Source organism: Mauremys mutica, chromosome 13, assembly GCF_020497125.1.
Source record: "Mauremys mutica isolate MM-2020 ecotype Southern chromosome 13, ASM2049712v1, whole genome shotgun sequence".
Classification (NCBI taxonomy): Eukaryota; Metazoa; Chordata; order Testudines; family Geoemydidae; genus Mauremys; species Mauremys mutica.
Window position 1 is genome coordinate 56,900,853 of NC_059084.1, and position 20,045 is coordinate 56,920,897.

The following is a 20,045-nucleotide window of genomic DNA, read 5'->3' on the forward strand; positions in this document are numbered from 1 at the left end:
TCCAGGCCAAAAGCTTTTAGCAAAAACTGTCAGTGACAGCAACAGCACACATCATAGTGGAGCTGGGGTGATGTCAGTAATGGAACACCATGTCCATGTCATCATAACCACACCAGCACACTGGGAACTAATTGCCCACCTTGTTGGCACTCTCAGGACAGAGATGAGAACTCACTGGACTATGGGTAATTCTTAAAACCCCTCTCACCCCTATAGTGGCTTCTTAAGACAGAGTTGAGGCACACTGGCAGGGAGTGAGTGTAGGGAAATTCAGAGAGCCATTGCCATGCTATAGGTGACCTACAGAAGCCAAGGATGGCATCCTCCAGAGATATCAGCTCTTCCTACCTATATAACTGTTGTGTGTTTCATAGTCATTATTTGTATTTCAGGAGCAACTTTGGAGCATTGCGGCAGGTAACTTTTTTGGTGCTGAGATATTCACTGGGATTCTGAAAGCCTCAGTTGAATCACCCAGTCTCCTGTACACTGAATGGGGTAAGGTAGGCACATAAAAATGGGATTCACAAAAGTCAGTGCACTCAGGGGTTCCTTGTCTAGGCTAGCCAACGGGAGATACCATCAAGGTTCTCATCTCTGCTTGGGATGCTCAGCTGTGAGCACTCTCACCTCCTTTATAACTCTTTGCTCAGTCATTTGGAGCATTCACCTAGGAGGTGAAAGACACAGCTTCAGTTCCCACCCCCCTTTAGGAGTAAAGGGACTTGAACAGGGATCTGCAATTTCTAGGAATTGTGCTATTACCACTGGGCTGGGGGATATACTGATATGAGGTTCCCCAGTCTCTCCTGCTGAAGCCTTTCCACGTTGGATAAATACTTAAATGGGCCAGAGAGAGAGCGAGAGCGAGAGAGAGCGAGAGAGAGCAAGTGCATGACTTTATAGACCGGTGGAAGGTGGGCAACCCATAATCCACTTGTCTGCTCCAATGAGTCTGTTATATGGCTCTAGAATGAGGGATGGTTTGAGACTGAAGGTCAGACTCCAATGATGAATTAATAGCAGCAGACACACTTTTTAACCAGAAACATCCATGTGGCCATACATTTCTCTCCTGGAAACCTCGTATTGAATAGGTGCTTTTTTCAATATGTCTGCAGAGAGGCACTGTGATGGCTCATAGACTCCAAGGTCAGAAGGGACCATTATGATCATCTGGTCTGACCCCACTGTGTCACACAGGCCAGAGAAATCCCCTAAAAAAATTCCTTTTGAAAGACTGCTCGGAGGAACCCTCCCTGTCTTTGACTCCCACGTCTTGGCCTGTGTAGGAGGTGTTGAGCAAACAGTAGAAAAGCTGCTCTCTTTTCGTTCAAATCTTAATGCCACGTAAATGCCAAGAACTCCTGTGAATTTGACAGGAGTCACTCATGGATCCCAGTGGTCGATTCAGGCCTAGAGGAGGCTGGTGGGATGGCAAAGGAGGAGACACACAGGATCCTGGGAGAGGAAGAGAGAGAAGGAAGTTCATAGCAGTTTGGAAACATCCAGAAAAAAAAGATGAGAGGAGAAGGGTAGGGAGAGAGGAATAGTAGGATATTGGGACAAACTCAGATATTATCCTGATTACATAGATCTATAGATAGATATGTAAAATAACTATGGGATACCCTCTTGGCAATGGCTGCCCAATGTCTGTGATGTGATTTTTCATCAAGGGAGCAATGCACCATGACACCATCCTTGCAATGTAATGGAAAGGGGACCATGGGTCTTCACAGCTTAATTGAGAGACAAGTTCACTCTTCACATTTTCAACCCTGCACTCCACCGGTCTACGATATACCAATCCTTCGCTCAGTCAGATAGAGCCTGCGATTCTTTTGTTGAAAGAATGAGCTCATCATCTCTTGTTTGTCAGGGGAGTTTGGGTTGCCTGGCAACACCTCAGCAGAGTCTCTCTGAGAATATTTTCCCAATGGTCACCAGAAGCTGTATAAACAATTGTTCTGCAGCACTTGGAGATCCATGCAAGAAAGTAACAATTCATTTCTGGCAAGATGAGTTAGGAGTTTTCATGGTTGAAATGAACATAGGTCAGTAAAAATTTGAACACAGTCTTCATTATAAATATAAGAGCTCAGAATGGTCAAGGGAGTACAGCACTCAAGCAAAACAACAGGTATGATATATCAACCAGAGAAGGGAGAGTTACAATAGCTCTAATTTCTAGCTTTGTAAAATAGTGAAGTTTTCACAGCCACTTCCAGCAAATTCATTCCGTACCAAAGAATACCATTTTCTTTCTTGTGTTTTCATGACCATGAAAGAGATTCTGACTGTACATTCCTATTTGATTGTATATTCATATATGTATGGCCACTTGAGTGTGCTAATGTGTCAGTTTGGGTGTGCCTGTCGATGTGTGTGTTTGATTGTCTTTGTAGGTTGAAACTGGGATTTTCAAATACCCCTAAGAGATTTAGGTGCCTGAATCAAACTGAAAATCTATAGGATTTGAATGTCTAACTCCTCTGGAGTCTTTTGAAGATCACAGCTTTATGTCTTTGTATGTTGACATGTCTATGCATTCCGTTATACTTCTTTGTGAGTCTGTATACATTTGTTTGTTTGTCTGTGTTTGTGCATGCACCATTGTGCTTGTGTGTGTAGATTTGTATCTGATTCAAATTGTGTCTATGCATTCAATTTTCTCTAAGTATTATTGTAGCACCTAGGAGCCCGGTAATATCCAAAATCACAAAGCTGAGGATGAAATTCATGAGAACTGGGGAGAAGGCATTCTTGGATGGGGGGATCTGGTAATGGAAGGAGCTTCCAGAGGAGATTAGGTGCATTCAGAGTCAGATGAGGTGAATCCATTTTCTGTCTTTAGGAAACACTGTAAAACCTTTGGGAAAGCTTTTCCACTTAAACAGGAACGATCCTCATACCTGCAACACAATGCTCCCTCCTGGCCTCTGATGTAGGATTCTGTGACACCTACTTCAACTTTATTCCTCCTCTCCCAAAATCCAAAACCAAGAAAACCTTCCATGAGATGAGCTGGTATCTCAAAAAAGGAGGAATGTCCAAACACTTTGAAATCAACTAGGTACTTCTCTATTACTACTGATTTGATGGGAAAGGCGCTCAGATGCTATGGAGAAGGGTGGAAGGAGAGAGAGAGAGAGAGAGATGTTTATCTCTTTGTGTGCCTAAATATTTGTCTATTTATGTGAATCTCAAATCTAACAACTAATATACTTGTTTTAACCCCATGTGCAAAGTATGGTTAATACTTAATTGTAGTGTACTTATTAATAGTTATACCTTCCTGAATGGTCATGTTTGCTCCCTGGTTAAAGGGTTTGGGGGAATGAATAGAACCAAAGTTTCAGGATGTTGTATCCTCCTAGTTTTATATATTTTTAAGTGACAACTGGTTTTGTCTGCCTTAATTTTTGGGTGGTATCATAAGATGCTGAATTTGTGATTATCGGAGGGGGAAATGGGTGTATGGAATAAACATATTGAACATCTCTTAACATATACATTTATTTCCCTTCAATTCTAGTTCCAATTTCATTTAGGCACAATCCATGGCAGACACAGAAGAGGGAAATCAAACATCCATCACAGAATTCATCCTCCTGGGATTTGGAAATCTCCCGGAGCTGCAGACTCTTCTCTTCCTCCTCTTTCTACTGATCTACATTGTTACCATAGTTGGGAACATCCTCATCCTGGCACTGGTTGTATCTGTTCAGAACCTTCACACCCCCATGTACTTTTTCTTGGGAAACTTGTCCTGCTTGGAGATCTGCTACACCTCAGTAATCCTGCCCAGGTTGCTGTCAAGTTTCCTGACTGGCAACAAGACTATTTCTGTTACTGCTTGTTTTGTACAATTTTATTTCTTTGGATGCTTAGCAGCTACTGAATGTTTTCTCTTGTCTGCAATGTCGTATGATCGGTATTTAGCAATCTGCAAACCCCTGTACTACACCACCCGTATGAATGACAGGTTCTGCCTCCAGCTGGCGATTGGCTCTTGGGTAAGTGGCTCCCTAGCGATTGCCACATTGACAGTGTTGTTGTCACAGTTGACTTTCTGTGACTCCAATGGAATCGACTATTTCTTTTGTGATTTCACCCCCATAGTAAAACTCGCCTGCAGTGACACTCACCTTCTGGAAGTTACTGCTTTCGTATCTTCCTCCATATTCACCCTGCCCCCATTTCTATTGACCTTGGCATCCTATATTCATATCATTGCTGCCATCCTGCTCCTGCGAATCCCCTCCACCACCGGGAGGCAAAAGGCCTTTTCCACCTGCTCCTCCCACCTCAGCGTGGTGACAATTTACTATGGATCCCTAATCATTGTGTACATGCTCCCAGACTCCAACAGGCTGAGATCCCTGAACAAAGTGTTCTCTGGCTTCTACACCATCTTGACTCCCCTGGTTAACCCCCTGATATACAGCTTGAGAAACAACGCGGTAAAGGAGGCCCTGTGGAAAGCTCTCAGTAAATTGGTGCCCGTCACAAGAATTTAGACAGCCTGGAGTAAGGCTCTAAGGTTAAACCAAAATAGAGCCAATCTCCAGGAGTCAGATCTTCAGATGATGCCAACTAGAAATCACCACAGCTCTGCCAGTTTTCCCCTGAAATCACCACAGCTCTGTCAGTGTCCACCAGCAGGGAATATGGTCTTTGGAGTGGGATTCTGAACAGCTCCCATTCTGAGGAGAAATCTGTGCTTGTATAAGTGGTCACAATGCAGTCAATGAGAAATCTCATGTCAGCAAGACTGGCTTCAAAAGCTAATGTTTGCAAAATCAGGCTCTTCCAGAATGAAAGGGTGGAGAGTGGGTGTGACATTCCCCAGGGTGCAATCTGGATAATAAAAGCTCATGCAATGTCCATCATTTTATTAATAATAAATGATATGCACAAGCCTTGTTATCCAAAATGGAGTTTACCAAATGCCTTAATCCAAACACACTGGTGTAGATAAAACAAGAAAACAAGTTTATTAACCACAAAAGATACATTTGAAATGATTTCAAGCAATGTGGCACAAAATCAGATTTGGTTAAAAAGAAAAAAAAAGGTAAAATGCAAATAACATCTAACTTCACAAGTTAAAAGCATTCAAAACAATGGTTTTCTCACCATATGCTTTTGCATTCCTACTGGCTAGGTACCCTCCAGCAAGGGCCCCTCATCCTCAGTTCTCGGTTCATAAGATGTCATGGATGCCATGGGCAGAGAGGAAGGGAGAAGGAGTCATTTGGAGTGTCCTTTCCACCTTTTATTATTTCTTTTCTTTTTTTAGAACCATCTCATGCTGGGGTTCAGGCACCAGCAAGTCTGCTTTTTGACAGGAACCACAATTATCTCCTTGTCAAAATGTGGATTTTCACCCCACATCCTTTTTCCTGCCTGATGAATGGCCACTTAAAGAGGTGATAGTCCTAGGTGACACCTGGCTGAGACTCAAGCCTTCCTTTTGCCTCTGAGGATCTGTCTGGACTTGTTCCCTAGCCTTAGAATGTGTTTTAGCATTGTTATATGGATGCATCTTATAACTCTACATACAATAGTGCCATATGGACAATAATGCTCAGCAATGTATGATTTTCCAAATGATTCCTCACAAGACATACTTTGTACAGAAGAGTCCTGTAAAAGGGTGAACATAGGGGTTCATACTGTCACAGTGGGTGGCCAATATCTCTGGCTGGGTGACATAACTTGGGGCAAAATGAGAAAACAAAGTGAACTCTTCGGAGGGGCAATTCTGATTAGAATGAAACCAGAGGTGTTGTACATGCTCATTGGCAACTCAGGACCTCATAGGACTTGATTTCTGAACACATCTCAGTGTTGATTGGTCAGGGGGAGAGGAGGAACTACCACAGAAAGGCCTGCTTGTGCTCCAGAGCAGATGCTCAGTGGGTGCAGTACCGAAATAATGTCCTCCATAGTGCTACCCCTAACCAGTCTCTTAGCACTTCCCCCCAGCCAACCATCCATAAGGGGGCAAGAACTGATTTCGACATTTGGGGTGTCAAAAGTTTGACAGCAAGGGTGTGAAGAAATTTGTGTAGGTGTGAAAAAGATGTATTCCATAACGACATTGACACCCCACTTGGAGTTTCAAAGACTCCTAATTGAGCTAGACTCTCAAATGGTGCTCAAGGTCAATGAGAGTTGGTTGACTCCAAATCTTCACCTTCGTATATTAATGGCATCGTGTCTCAGAATACTCATCCCTTCGCCCAGTGCTTCTCTGTTTGTTCAAAGCTGAACCCTTCTTCAGGGAAATGGAAGCAATCACAGACTCTGTTCACCCATCTGTGGTCACTCACAGTCATTGTTGTAGACCTTGACCATATGGCAAAAATAATGAAGGCTGAGATTGTCAGTCACCCAACTCCTGTAGGCGCCCAATTCAATTTGGGTGCCTAATTCCACGAGTCTCCTTTGGAAATCCAAGTCTACAACCATGGAGGGAGTGAGATCAATGCTCATAGGCTCCAATGAGGACAGGAGCTCTATTGATATGGCCATAACAAAGGTTTATTTGACAATAGGATCCCTTCCCTGAAAAGCTGTCAATTAAAGAAGACAGTTGATATCCACAAGAAGGAGGAGAGAGATTACAATATTCATATGTACGCCGAACCATCTCCCCGATGTCCCCTTTTAACCCAGAATCTAGACTCCCATCCACCCCGCACACTTTAACTGCTACACCCACTCCTCTCTCCGAGCGAGGAATTGAATCCACAAAAGCTGATGCTCAGTTACCTGCTCTAAACAGTCAATCTTCTTGAAACAGGCTTTTCTCCAATGATTGGAGAAGTGTCCTACTATGTCATTCACAAACAAGTTTATAAATCAGAGGTTTCATTATTCTTATACCTGTTCTACTTAATAATCAAAACTGGCAAAAATCACAGGCAAGAAAAGACTGTCTCTAAAAGGTGAGACCATTCCTGTCAGTGTCATAACTTTGTCAATTGCCAAGATCCAATGTCTCAGAGGGAGGTGAAGAAAACCCTAATCCAACAAGCACAGCTCTGCACATGAGGACAGAATTTCTCCTGTGGCCCATCAAAGAGATCGGGCGAAAGCTGAAGTAGTGACAGTTCCAACACACTGTCTCACCAATCTGCCTCAGCCCGGCTTTGGGGAGCCTGCATCCGGGTGTCCCAGGCTGCCTCAAGGTCCATGACCCTTCAGCATCAAGTACACTCAAGGCCTGTGCACCAATCAAGACCTTTGCAGGTTTAGGCTGGGATATTCGAAGGATTGTCCAGTTCACACTGAAAGTCACACTCAGTGGGAATGGCACTGGATTGAAGTTTGCCACTAGCTCTTGGCCAGTGACATGAATGGACCAAGAGGTGTTCAAATGAGTTCCAAGGCCATTGGTGAATACATTTTAGACATGGGGACTTGTCCATTGGGAGTTGGTCTGAGACCCAGTGTATGCGTTTCACATGAGACACCAAAGAGTCATCAGGTGGTAAGAAACTGCAGTCACTCTTGCCAGGGGACAGATCTGAAGTGGAGATTTAGAAATTCATGGTAGAAAGAGCTGATATCTCTGTAGGACACTGTCCTTGGCTTTCTGGAGGTCACATACAGCATGAAAAGGGCTCTGTGAATTTCCCTACACCCACTCCCTGCCAATCTGCCTCAACTCTGTCCTTAAGAAGTCACTCTAGGGCTGAGAGGGGAGTTAAGAACTACCCACGGTCCAGTGAGTTCTCAGCTCCATCCTGAGAGTGCCAACAAGCTGGGCAATTAGTTCCCAGCATGATGGTTTGGTCATGATGAAATGGACACAGTGTCCCATTACGGTCTAGTCAGACCTCACACCAGTTCCACCAAGCGCTATGCTGTTGATGTCACTGACAGTTATTGCTAAAAGCTTTTGGCCTAGCAATCAATTATATTTCTTCCTGAGATCTATAAATATAAATGATACATCCTTATGACATGTACTTGTACCTGAGAAGTTTAGGTAAATTGTCCAGGCTCTAGGGGCTCAGATCTTTAGTGCAACAAATACAGCTTAACAGTGCTGAAGAATATGCTTACAGGAAATGCTTGAAGAACTGACAGTAAACCAATATTCTTCACCTTGATCAACAAGTACAATTGGCCTTGCAATCTGGACTAGGCCATCTCTGAACAGAATGATTGTTTCTGAGTTACTGAGTTGATTTCATTGATCAAAATGTTTACAAACAGAATGCATTGACTAATTCTCCTGGGCACCCATAGTCAAAGAGAACCCTGGACATTTGATCCCAGTGGTCACTGAACAATACAGAAAGGATCTACGTCTGAGATTCTCTAGCAGAGAAGCTTCTCTGCTGTAGCTTAATGGGTTTCAGAAACGAAGCAGTGGATCACAAGTGGGAAGGTAAGTACGAGACAGTCTGGGGCATTTTCCTATATTACTGTTATGGCCCCCAAGTTCATTTTCTGGAGCCATCAACACCTAAATTGTCTCCAGAATTGTTTCTCTCTCTCTCTCTCTCTAACTTCACTCACTCTAACTTACTGTTATGGATCTAATTTACAGATTTGTCCCTCATCTCTTTCTCTCTGTCTTATATAAGATACTATGCATCATGTCACGCTATCAAGGTAACTCTGGGCTGTTAGTTGTTGGGTTGGTTAATGCTTTTCCTCTCAGTACTCTGGGATCTCATTCTCACTCACGGAATGGCCTTGTATGAGGATGCTTTTCTTCATCATCCTTGTAGTGGCAATGATTGGGAATTCCATCATCATCACCTTAATATGCACTGACTACCGCCTGCAGACTCCCATGTATTTCTTCCTCTGCATCCTGTCCCTCATTGAAATCCTCATGACTATGACCGTGGTCCTGAAAATGCTGGATAACTTCCTATCAGAGAAGAAGACAATCTCCTTTTATGGGTGCCTGGCTCAATCCTACTTCTATTTCTTGCTGGGAATCTCGGAGTATGTCCTTTTGGCCATGATGTCCTATGATTGTTACGTGGCCATGTGTTACCCACTGAGCTACAGCATCATCATTAATGGAAAGGTCTGCGTCTGGCTGGTGGTGGGGTCATGGATGGGGGGATTCTTCTCTATCTTGGTTCCTACCGTGATCAAACTTGGACTGCCCTACTGTGGCCCCAACATCGTCAACCATTTCTTCTGTGACAGTGCCCCCTTGTTGTACCTCGCCTGTGCTGACATCCAGCTGGTGGAATTCATTGATTTCATCATCTCGCCGCCTGTGTTGCTAGGGTCCCTGCTGCTGACCGTCATCTCCTATATGTATATTATCTGCACCATCATCCGGATCCCATCTGCTAAGGGCAGGCAGAAAGCTTTCTCCACCTGTGCCTCTCATTTCACCGTGGTCACCATCGGCAACGGCACCTCCATCTTCATCTGCGTCAGGCCCTCGCAAGCCAGCTCCATGAACCTCAACAAGGTCGCCGCTCTGGTGACCACTGCAGTGACCGCTATGCTCAACCCACTTATATTCAGCCTCAGGAACCAGAAGGTGAAGGAGGCATTGAGACACTCAATCGCCAAGTGCCTGGGGCTCATCGAACACACAGTCTGAGCTGGGCTAAGAAGGAGAGAGTGCAGAAGTATTGAGGCTTGGTATTCCCTAGTACATCTGCTTCACAATGGAAGGTGACCACGGGCATGATTGTTCGGGGTGCAGACAACCTCCTGGAATTGACTGAGCACCCACAACTCCCACTGTTGTCCTTGAGGATGCTCAGCATTTCCCGACAAGCACTCGGCAAGGTCACAAAGGAAGGCCGATGTTTTCTTTTCAAAGCTGCCCATTGTGTCGTTTAGCTGCTCCTTGTGTTTGCGGTGCTGATGGCTGGGTTATAAACTGACAAGTGATTTATAAGAGTCCTACAGCAGCAGCATTGCACTGGTCCACCGGTGTGGGACTTGTAGCATCTCAGCTAGGAACGAAAACCGGGATGAAGATGTTGATCGTTTCCCGTGACCAGTGCAGAAGAAGTGGGTGCTTTAGGAGGGAGAAATGAAAAAATATACCAGTATGACTAAAATAAAAGTTTTCTTTTTCTTTCTTTCTTTCTTTCTTTCTTTCTTTCTTTCTTTCTTTCTTTCTTTCTTTCTTTCTTTCTTTCTTTCTTTCTTTCAAATCACTCCTTTCATGTCAGTAATGCAGAAGAAGCTGCCTTAAGAAGAGAAATATATAAAAAAAATTCTTTCTTCCTGCCAGAGCTGGAAATAGAAGCCAGGAGTCCTGACACTCAAGGACCCAGTGCTCTAACCACTAGATACTACTTTCATCCCTGAGCTGGGAATAGAAGCCAAAAGTAGAGCTGAGTGAATCACTGAGTTTTTTGGTTCAGTGGCCAACCCAAAAACTATGGAAAAATAAAAATAAAATTGTGTCAACCAGAAATGGATTTCTTTTCTTCCCCAAAATGGATAAAAACCCAATTGGATTAACCAAAAAAATCCAAAACATTTTGGTTAATCTGAAATGAAACATTTAATTGTAGTTTTGGTCAAGTAAAATAATTCATTTGACCAAAATTATTATTATTATTTTATTTTGTTTTTTTCATTTTGTTCTGGGTGGGTTTTTTTTCCATTTTGTATGTTTGTTTTTTAAGAAATCTAGATAACCATCTAGAAAATGTCATTTGAAAAAAAAGTCAAAATGATGCATTTAGAAAATGTCAAAATGAACATTTTTTTGCAGCCAAAACTACTCACCAAATTTTACCTGAATACATGAATAGTTTTGGTTGGCCTGAAACTGCATTTTTTGACCAAAAAAAATATTAATCAGAAAAAATTTGCCCAGCTTTACCCAGGAGTGCAAGCGGATAGGCCACTCCGATGTAACATCTAGAGCTCGAATCTCTTAATTCAGAGTCAAGGGAAGAGTTAGGAACAGAACACAGACTTATTCCTCACCATAAATCCAGTTTGGACACTTACTATCTGTCATTACCTCCTGATGGCTGATGCTCACAGATAATCTAAACCTTTGACTGCCAGATGCTGGAATTGGATGACAGAGGATGGATCACTTGAAAATTGCCCTGTTCTGTTGATTTCTTCTGAAACATCTGGCACCAGGCACTCTTGGAAGACGGGATATTGGGCTAGACAGACCATTGGTCTGACACACTATGGCCAATCTTATAAGACAAAATAATTCTACAGAAAAAACTGTACTGAACCCTGGCAAGTAGCGCTGAGTTTATTCACCAAAAAAATGCAGTTTTGGTTGACCCCAAACTGTTCATCCATGTGTGTCACTTTTACCACATAGTTTTGAGCAAACTGAAAAAAAGAATCTAAATGTTTTGATAATGTGGAGGTGAAACATTTCATTTCAATCAAACTCGACAAATTTTGCTTTGATTTCAGTCATTTTGGCTAAAGGATTCATGAAATGTCATGGGAGTTGTGGGAGAAGGGGACCTTTCTTTTAAACTTTCCATGATGGAAAGTTTCTAAATTTGTGTTAAATCTTCAAAATGTAGCCAAGATAAAATGTGTATGTTGCCCAACGCCACACAAAATGGCGGTGGGGAGCGGGGCAGAAGGAGGAGCTCCATTGTAACCTTTATCTCAGTCGTTAAGGTGCTCACCTGGGATATGGGATGCCCTGGTTCAGATCTGCTCTTCACATTGGATAGAGGGTGACACTGAACCCAGGTCTCTAATGTCCCAGGTAAGTCCCAGGCCTTAGTCTCTTTGTGGATCTGGGCCTTAGTCACCCAGTGAAAACCAAAAACAAGAGGTTAGGAATCCTCAGCCCCCGGGTGTGTCCTAACCACTGTTATGGCCTAAACCTACAAGTTATTAATAGGGTTGGCAAAATTCAATTTTTAAAAAAATAATGTTGACAGATATTATTGATGCTTATTTTTAAGTTTTTAATATTGTTTTAATTTTCACAGTTGTGCAAAATCACAGATTTTAAGCTTTATTTCCCCCCTCAATGTTTATTGATTTAAATTTTCACAGTTGCAGCCAATTATGGGGGAGAGGATCAGACAATAATTATTTAATGAGGGTAGACGCTGAGATTCAGAAAGTTAAAGCTTTATAAAATGTTACAACACAAACTGGCAACATCACATGTCAAAATATACAAGGTCAATATCCTTAAATCAAACTCTAATCAGTGCTCACGCAGCATTTTGCTTACTTTGCCTATCAGTCAATTTTGATTATCGATGGAAATATTTTTTGTCGTATTGTGTGTTTGGTGAAATTGCTGTTTAGCGGTATTTATCAATAATAATCTATTCCTTCCCAGCTTAGAAATGAGGGAAATCTTCAATGCACCCTACACTGTCTTATGTGGATTTAGGCATGTTCAGAGCCCATCTACCAGATCAGGTTCCACAGGAGAAAGAAGTGCAGTCATGTCTATGTTTGCTGTGGTGTGCATGAATCATGGCAGAAACATAGGCACTTTGGGGACTTTTGCAGCAAAACTTTTGGAATCTGAATTAAGGTACTTATAGGGCTCGGCAACAGCTAAGTGGGGGCTTTGAGTATCTCAGTGGTGCCTAAATTTTGAACTTAGGTGTCTAAAATTGTAGTGTTGTTTTAATTTAGATGTAATACATGCACCCAAAGGTGTTAGCATCATCCAATCACTGTCCAACATTAAATGGTGTTAACAAGTGTGACAGACCCAGGCCAGTGGGGTACAGGAGTCTGGTAGAGGGCAAATTTACTGGTCACTGACTGAGTAGTTTTCTGTTCCCTGAGTGACCAGAGCAGGGGGTGCACTAGAGTAATCAGGAACCTGCTAGAACCAATTAAGACAGGCAGGATAATTAAGACACCTGGAGACATTTAAGAAACTGCTAGAATCAATTAGGACAGGCTAGCTAATCAGGGCACCTGAGTTTAAAAAGGACCTCACTTCAGTTTGTCGCGTGCATGTGAGGAGCTGGGAGTAAGAGGCACGAGGAGCTGGGAGTAAGAGGCACGAGTAGCTGAGAGTGAGAAGACATATTGCTGGAAGACTGAGGAGTGCAAGCATTATCAGGAACCAGGAGAAAGGTCCTGTGGTGAGGATAAAGAAGGTGTTGGGAGGAGGCCATGGGGAAGTAGCCCAGGGAGTTGTAGCTCTTGCACAATTGTACCAGGAGTCACTCTAGACAACTGTAGTCCGCAGGGCTCTGGGCTGGAAGCCGGAATAGAGGGTGGGCCCAGGTTCCCTCCCAAACCTCCCAACTCCTGATCAGACACAGGAGGAACTGACCTGGTATGTGGTATCTTAGAATATGTGCTAACTACTTACGTTAAACTGTCTGTTTGATCTTGTATTTAGCTGTGACACTCTGAATACCTTCCTCAGACCCAGGGAAGAGCTCTGTGCAGATTGAAAGCTTGGCCTTGTATTGACCTAACTTATGTCGGCATACATCTGCCACAGTAATTACATCACTAGTGCGTGTGTACACTTTGTTCTTTGTGTCGTTGGTGCGACACACCAGGAGTACTTATATCCATTGTACTGTTTTGTGCAACATTGTGGAATGGCTCCTGAAAGCCATTAATAGTTGACATAAACAATGCAGTTTCTACGCTGATGGTGCATCAACCGAACTACATCGACTTTGACTCTAGGTTGGTCATGGAGGTGGAGTTATTAAGTCAATGTAGTGCGGTAATTAAGTCAGTGGGAGTGAAATTTAAGAGTAGACATTTCCATCGTTAGGTAAATGAAAGCTACCTTATGTTGCCCTAACTTTATAATGTAAACCACACCGTTGTCTGTCTCACCCACAGAAGTAGGTCCAATAAAGGACATTGCCTCACCCACTTCGTCTCTCTAATATCTCTTGCAAGGTCTTTTGTTAATAATACTTAGTTCATAGGTAGCAATTTCTGTATAGAATCATAGAATCTCAGGGTTGGAAGGGACCTCAGGAGGTCATCTAGTCCAACCCACTGCTCAAAGCAGGACCAAACCCAACTAAATCATCCCAGCCAGGGCTTTGTCAAGCCTGATCTTAAAAACCTCTAAGGAAGGAGATTCCACCACCTCCCTAGGTAACCCATTCCAGTTCTTCACCACCCTACTAGTAAAAAAGTTTTTCCTAATGTCCGACCTAAACCTCCCCCTCTGCAACTTGAGACCATTACTCCTTGTTCTGTCATCTTCTACCACTGAGAACAGTCTAGATCCATCCTCTTTGGAACCCCCTTTCAGGTAGTTGAAAGCAGCTATCAAATCCCCCCTCATTCTTCTCTTCTACAGGCAAATCTCAATTCCCTCAGCCTCTCCTCATAAGTTATGTGCTCCAGCCCCCTAATCATTTTTGTTGCCCTCCGCTGGACTCTCTCCAATTTATCCACATCCTTCTTGTAGTGTGGGGCCCAAAACTGGACACAGTACTCCAAATGAGGCCTCACCAGTGCTGAATAGAGGGGAATGATCACGTCCTTCGATCTGCTGGAAATGCCCCTACTTATACAACCCAAAATGCCATTAGCCTTCTTGGCAACAAGGGCACACTGTTGACTCATAGTCAGCTTTTCGTCCACCGTAACCCCTAGGTCCTTTTCTGCAGAACTGCTGCCCAGCCATTCGGTCCCTAGTCTGTAGCAGTGCATGGGATTCTTCCGTCCTAAGTGCAGGACTCTGCACTTGTCCTTGTTGAACTTCAACAGGTTTTTTTTGGCCTAATCCTCTAATTTCTCTAGGTCCCTCTGTATCCTATCCCTACCCTCCAGCGTATCAACCACTCCTCCCAGTTTAGAGTAATCTGCAAACATCCTAAGGGTGCAGTCCACACCATCCTTCAGATCGTTAATAAAGATATTGAACAAAACCGGCCCCAGCACTGACCCTTGGGGCACTCCACTTGATATCGGGTTCCAACTAGACATGGAACCATTGATCATTACCCGTTGAGCCCGACCATCTAGCCAGTTTTCTATCCACCTTACCATCCATTCATCCAGCCCATACTTCTTTAACTTGCTGGCAAGAATACTGTGGGAGACTATATCAAAAGCTTTTCTAAAGTCCAGAAATAGCACATCCACTGCTTTCCCCTCATCCACAGAGCTGGTTATCTCATCATAGAAGGCAATTAGGTTAGTCATGCATGACTTGCCCTTGGTGAATCCATGCTGAATGTTCCTGATCACTTTCCCCTCCTTTAAGTGGTTCAGAATTGATTACTTGAGGACCTGTTCCATGATTTTTCCAGGGACTGAGGTGAGACTGACTGGCCGGTAGTTCCCTGGATCATTCCTCTTCCCTTTTTTAAAGATGGGCACTACATTAGCTTTTTTCCAGTCGTCCGGGACCTCCCCCGATCACCATGATTTTTCAAAGATAATGGCCAATGGCTCTGCAATCTCATCGGCCAACTCCTTTAGCACCCTCGGATGCAGTGCATCCGGCCCCATAGACTTGTGCTCATCCAGCTTTTCTAATTAGTCCCGAACTACTTCTTTCTCCACTGAGGGCTGGTCACCTCCTCCCCATACCGTGCTGCAGAGTGCAGCTGTCTGGGAGCTGACCTTGTCTGTGAAGACAGAGGCAAAAAAAGCATTGAGTACACTAGCTTTCTCCACATCCTCTGTCACTAGGTTCCCTCCCTCATACAGCAAGGGGCCCACACTTTCCTTGATTTTCTTCTTGTTGCTAACATACCTGAAGAAACCCTTCTTGTTACTCCTAACATCTCCGGCTAGCTGCAACTCCAAGTGTGATTTGGCCTTCCTAATTTCACACCTGCATGCCCGAACAATACTTTTATACTCCTCCCTGGTTATTTGTCCAATCTTCCACTTCTTGTAAGCTGTTTTTTTGTGTTTAAGACGAGCAAGGATTTCACTGTTAAGCCAAACTGGTCGCCTGCCATATTTACTTTTCTTCCTACACATCAGGATGGTTTGTTCCTGCAACCTCAATTAGGATTCTTTAAAATACAGCCAGCTTTCCTCGACTCCTTTCCCCGTCATGTTATTCTCCCAGTGGACTATGCCCATCAGTTCCCTGAGGGAGTCGAAATCTGCTTTTCTGAAGTCCAGGGTCTCTGTTCTACTGCTCTCCTTTCTTCCTTGTGTCAGGATCCTGAACTCGACCATCTCAGGGTCACTGCCTCCCAGGTTCCCATCCACTATTGTTTCCTCTACTATTTCTTCCCTGTTTGTGAGCAGCAGGTCAAGAAGAGCTTTTCCCCTAGTTGGTTCCTCCAGCACTTGCACCAGGAAATTGTCCCCTACACTTTCTAGTAACTTCCTGGATTGTCTGTGCACTGCTGTATTGCTCTCCCAGCAGATATCGGGGTGATTAAAGTCACCCATGAGAACCAGGGCCTGTGATCTAGCAACTTCTGTTAGTTGCTGGAAGAAAGCCTCGTCCACCTCATCCCCCTGGTCTGGTGGTCTGTAGCAGACTGCCACCACGACATTACCCTTGTTGTTCATACTTCTAAATTTAATCCAGAGACTCTCAGGTTTTTCTGCAGTTTCATACTGGAGATCTGAGCAGTCATACTGCTTTCTTACATACAACGCAACTCCCCCACCTTTTCTGCCCTGCCTGTCCTTCCTGAACAGTTTATATCCATCCATGACAGTACTCCAATCATGTGAGTTATCCCACCAAGTCTCTGTTATTCCAATTACATCATAATTCCTTGACTGTGCCAGGACTTCTAGTTCTCCCTGCTTGTTCCCCAGGCTTCTTGCATTTGTGTATAGGCATGTAAGATAACTCTCTGATCGTCCTGGTGTCCCAGTATGGGGCAGGTGCCCTCCCCTCTTGCACTCACCTACTTGTGCTTTCTCCCGATATCCCACTTCCCCACTTACCTCAGGGCTTTGGTTTCCTTCCCCCGGTGAACCTAGTTTAAAGCCCTCTTCACTAGGTTAGCCAGCCTGCTTGCAAAGATGCTCTTCCCTCTCTTCGTGAGGTGGAGCCCGTCTCTGCCTAGCACTCCTTCTTCTTGGAAGACCATCCCATTGTCAAAGAATCCAAACCCTTCTCTCCGACACCATCTGCGTAGCCATTCGTTGACTTCCACGATTCGACGGTCTCTACCCTGGCCTTTTCCCTGCACGGGGAGGATGGACGAGTACACCACTTGCGCCTCAAACTCCTTTATCCTTCTTCCCAGAGCCACGTAGTCTGCAGTGATACGCTCAAGGTCATTCTTGGCAGTATCATTGGTGACCACGTGGAGAAGCAGGAAGAGGTAGCTATCCGAGGGCTTAATGAGTCTCGGCAGTCTCTCCGTCACATCATGAATCCTAGCCCCTGGCAGGCAGCACACCTCTCAGTTTTCCCAGTCAGGGTGGCAGATAGATGACTTAGTCTCCCTGAGGAGAGAGTCCCCGACCACCACCACCCTCCTCCTCCTCCTCTTGGGAGTGGTGGTCGTGGAACCCCCATCCCTAGGACGGTGCATCTCATGCCTTCCAATCAGTGTAGTCTCCTTCTGCTCTGTTCCCTCAGATGTATCATCCACTCCACTCTCTGCACTAGTATCTGCGGAGAGAACATGAAAATGGTTGCTCACCTGCATCTGTGTTTCTGGTACATGGACGTTTCTGGTACTCTTTCCTCTTCTGGAAGTCACATGCCGCCAATTATCCTCACTAAAAGGATACCATCTAAAAGCACTTTACAAACATTGATAAGTAACATTCCCTTCATTTGACAGATGGGGAAAACTGAAGCAGAAGGTGGTGAAGTGACTTCACAAATGCGTCAAGAATATAACCCTCTGCTTTTGATTCCCAGTCTTGTGAGATAGTCACTAAGCTAGCTGAACTCCCATCCGGAACAAGCAATAAAACACGTGGAATTATAATAAGAACATAAGAAAGGCCGTACCGGGTCAGACCAAAGGTCCATCTAGCCCAGTATCTGTCTACCGACAGTGGCCAATGCTAGGTGCCCCTGAGGGAGTGAACCTAACAGGCAATGATCAAGTGATCTCTCTCCTGCCATCCATCTCCATCCTCTGACGAACAGAGGCTAGGGACACCATTCTTACCCATCCTGGCTAATAGCCATTTATGGACTTAGCCACCATGAATTTATCCAGTCCCCTTTTAAACATTGTTATAGTCCTAGCCTTCACAACCTCCTCAGGTAAGGAGTTCCACAAGTTGACTGTGCACTGCGTGAAGAAGAACTTCCTTTTATTTGTTTTAAACCTGCTGCCTATTAATTTCATTTGGTGACCCCTAATTCTTGTATTATGGGAATAAGTAAATAACTTTTCCTTATCCACTTTCTCCACACCACTCATGATTTTATATACCTCTATCATATTCCCCCTTAGTCTCCTCTTTTCCAAGCTGAAGAGTCCTAGCCTCTTTAATCTTTCCTCATATGGGACCCTCTCTAAACCCCTAATCATTTTAGTTGCTCTTTTCTGAACCTTTTCTAGTGCTAGAATATCTTTTTTGAGGTGAGGAGACCACATCTGTACACAGTATTTGAGATGTGGACGTACCATGGATTTATATAAGGGCAATAATATATTCTCAGTCTTATTCTCTATCCCCTTTTTAATGATTCCTAACATCCTGTTTGCTTTTTTGACCGCTTCTGCACACTGCGTGGACATCTTCATAGAACTATCCACGATAACTCCAAGATCTTTTTCCTGACTCGTTGTAGCTAAATTAGCCCCCATCATGTTGTATGTATAGTTGGGGTTATTTTTTCCAATGTGCATTACTTTACATTTATCCACATTAAATTTCATTTGCCATTTTGTTGCCCAATCACTTAGTTTTGTGAGATCTTTTTGAAGTTCTTCACAATCTGCTTTGGTCTTAACTATCTTGAGTAGTTTAGAATCATCTGCAAACTTTGCCACCTCACTGTTTACCCCTTTCTCCAGATCATTTATGAATAAATTGAATAGGATTGGTCCTAGGACTGACCCTTGGAGAACACCAGTAGTTACCCCTCTCCATTCTGAGAATTTACCATTAATTCCTACCCTTTGTTCCCTGTCCTTTAACCAGTTCTCAATCCATGAAAGGACCTTTCCTTTTATCCCATGACAGCTTAATTTACGTAAGAGCCTTTGGTGAGGGACCTTGTCAAAGGCTTTCTGGAAATCTAAGTACACTATGTCCACCGGATCCCCCTTGTCCACATGTTTGTTGACCCCTTCAAAGAACTCTAATAGATTAGTAAGACACGATTTCCCTTTACAGAAACCATGTTGACTATTGCTCAAGAGATTATGTTTTCCGATGTGTCTGACAATTTTATTCTTTACTATTGTTTCAACTAATTTGCCTGATACCGACGTTAGACTTACCGGTCTGTAATTGCCGGGATCACCCCTAGAGCCCTTTTTAAATATTGGCGTTACATTAGCTAACTTCCAGTCATTGGGTACCGAAGCCGATTTAAAGGACAGGTTACAAACCTTAGTTAATAGTTCCGCAACTTCACATTTGAGTTCTTTCAGAACTCTTGGGTGAATGCCATCTGGTACCGGTGACTTGTTAATGTTGAGTTTGTCAATTAATTCCAAAACCTCCTCTAGTGATACTTCAATCTGTGACAGTTCCTCAGATTTGTCACCTACAAAAGCCAGCTCAGGTTTGGGAATCTCCCTAACATCCTCAGCCGTGAAGACTGAAGCAAAGAATCCATTTAGTTTCTCCGCAATGACTTTATCGTCTTTAAGCGCTCCTTTTGAATTTTGATCATCAAGGGGCCCCACTGGTTGTTTAGCAGGCTTCCTGCTTCTGATGTACTTAAAAAACATTTTGTTATTACCTTTGGAGTTTTTGGCTAGCCATTCTTCAAACTCCTCTTTGGCTTTTCTTATTACACTCTTGCACTTAAGTTGGCAGTGTTTGTGCTCCTTTCTATTTGCCTCACTAGGATTTGACTTCCACTTTTTAAAGGAAGTCTTTTTATCTCTCACTGCTTCTTTTACATGGTTGTTAAGCCACGGTGGCTCTTTTTTAGTTCTTTTACTGTTTTTCTTAATTTGGGGTATACATTGAAGTTGGGCCTCTATTATGGTGTCTTTAAA

At 43.6% G+C, this 20,045-nt stretch overlaps 3 protein-coding genes across 3 annotated transcripts in view; all 3 read left to right on the plus strand.

The window, feature by feature from the left end:
- Window positions 1-87: 87 nt before the first annotated feature.
- LOC123347805 (olfactory receptor 4D2-like) overlaps window positions 88-20,045 on the plus strand; it is a 35,027-nt gene continuing 15,069 nt past the window's right edge. Inside the window, exons 1-2 of the mRNA XM_044985000.1 lie at window positions 88-185; window positions 393-498. The gene's annotated coding sequence lies outside the window, so the exon portion shown is untranslated. The remainder of the gene's footprint in view (window positions 186-392; window positions 499-20,045) is intronic.
- LOC123347804 (olfactory receptor 476-like) lies at window positions 3,924-4,523 on the plus strand. Its single transcript, XM_044984999.1, has one exon. The coding sequence runs from the start codon at window positions 3,924-3,926 to the stop codon at window positions 4,521-4,523; it is 600 nt and encodes a 199-aa protein (XP_044840934.1).
- Window positions 8,732-9,598, plus strand: LOC123347913 (olfactory receptor 6M1-like). Its single transcript, XM_044985105.1, has one exon. The coding sequence runs from the start codon at window positions 8,732-8,734 to the stop codon at window positions 9,596-9,598; it is 867 nt and encodes a 288-aa protein (XP_044841040.1).

Excerpts from the sequence above, each read along its gene's own strand:
- LOC123347804 (XM_044984999.1), top strand. The coding sequence starts at position 3,924 with ATGTCGTATGATCGGTATTTAGCAATCTGCAAACCCCTGTACTACACC.
- LOC123347913 (XM_044985105.1), top strand. The coding sequence starts at position 8,732 with ATGCTTTTCTTCATCATCCTTGTAGTGGCAATGATTGGGAATTCCATC.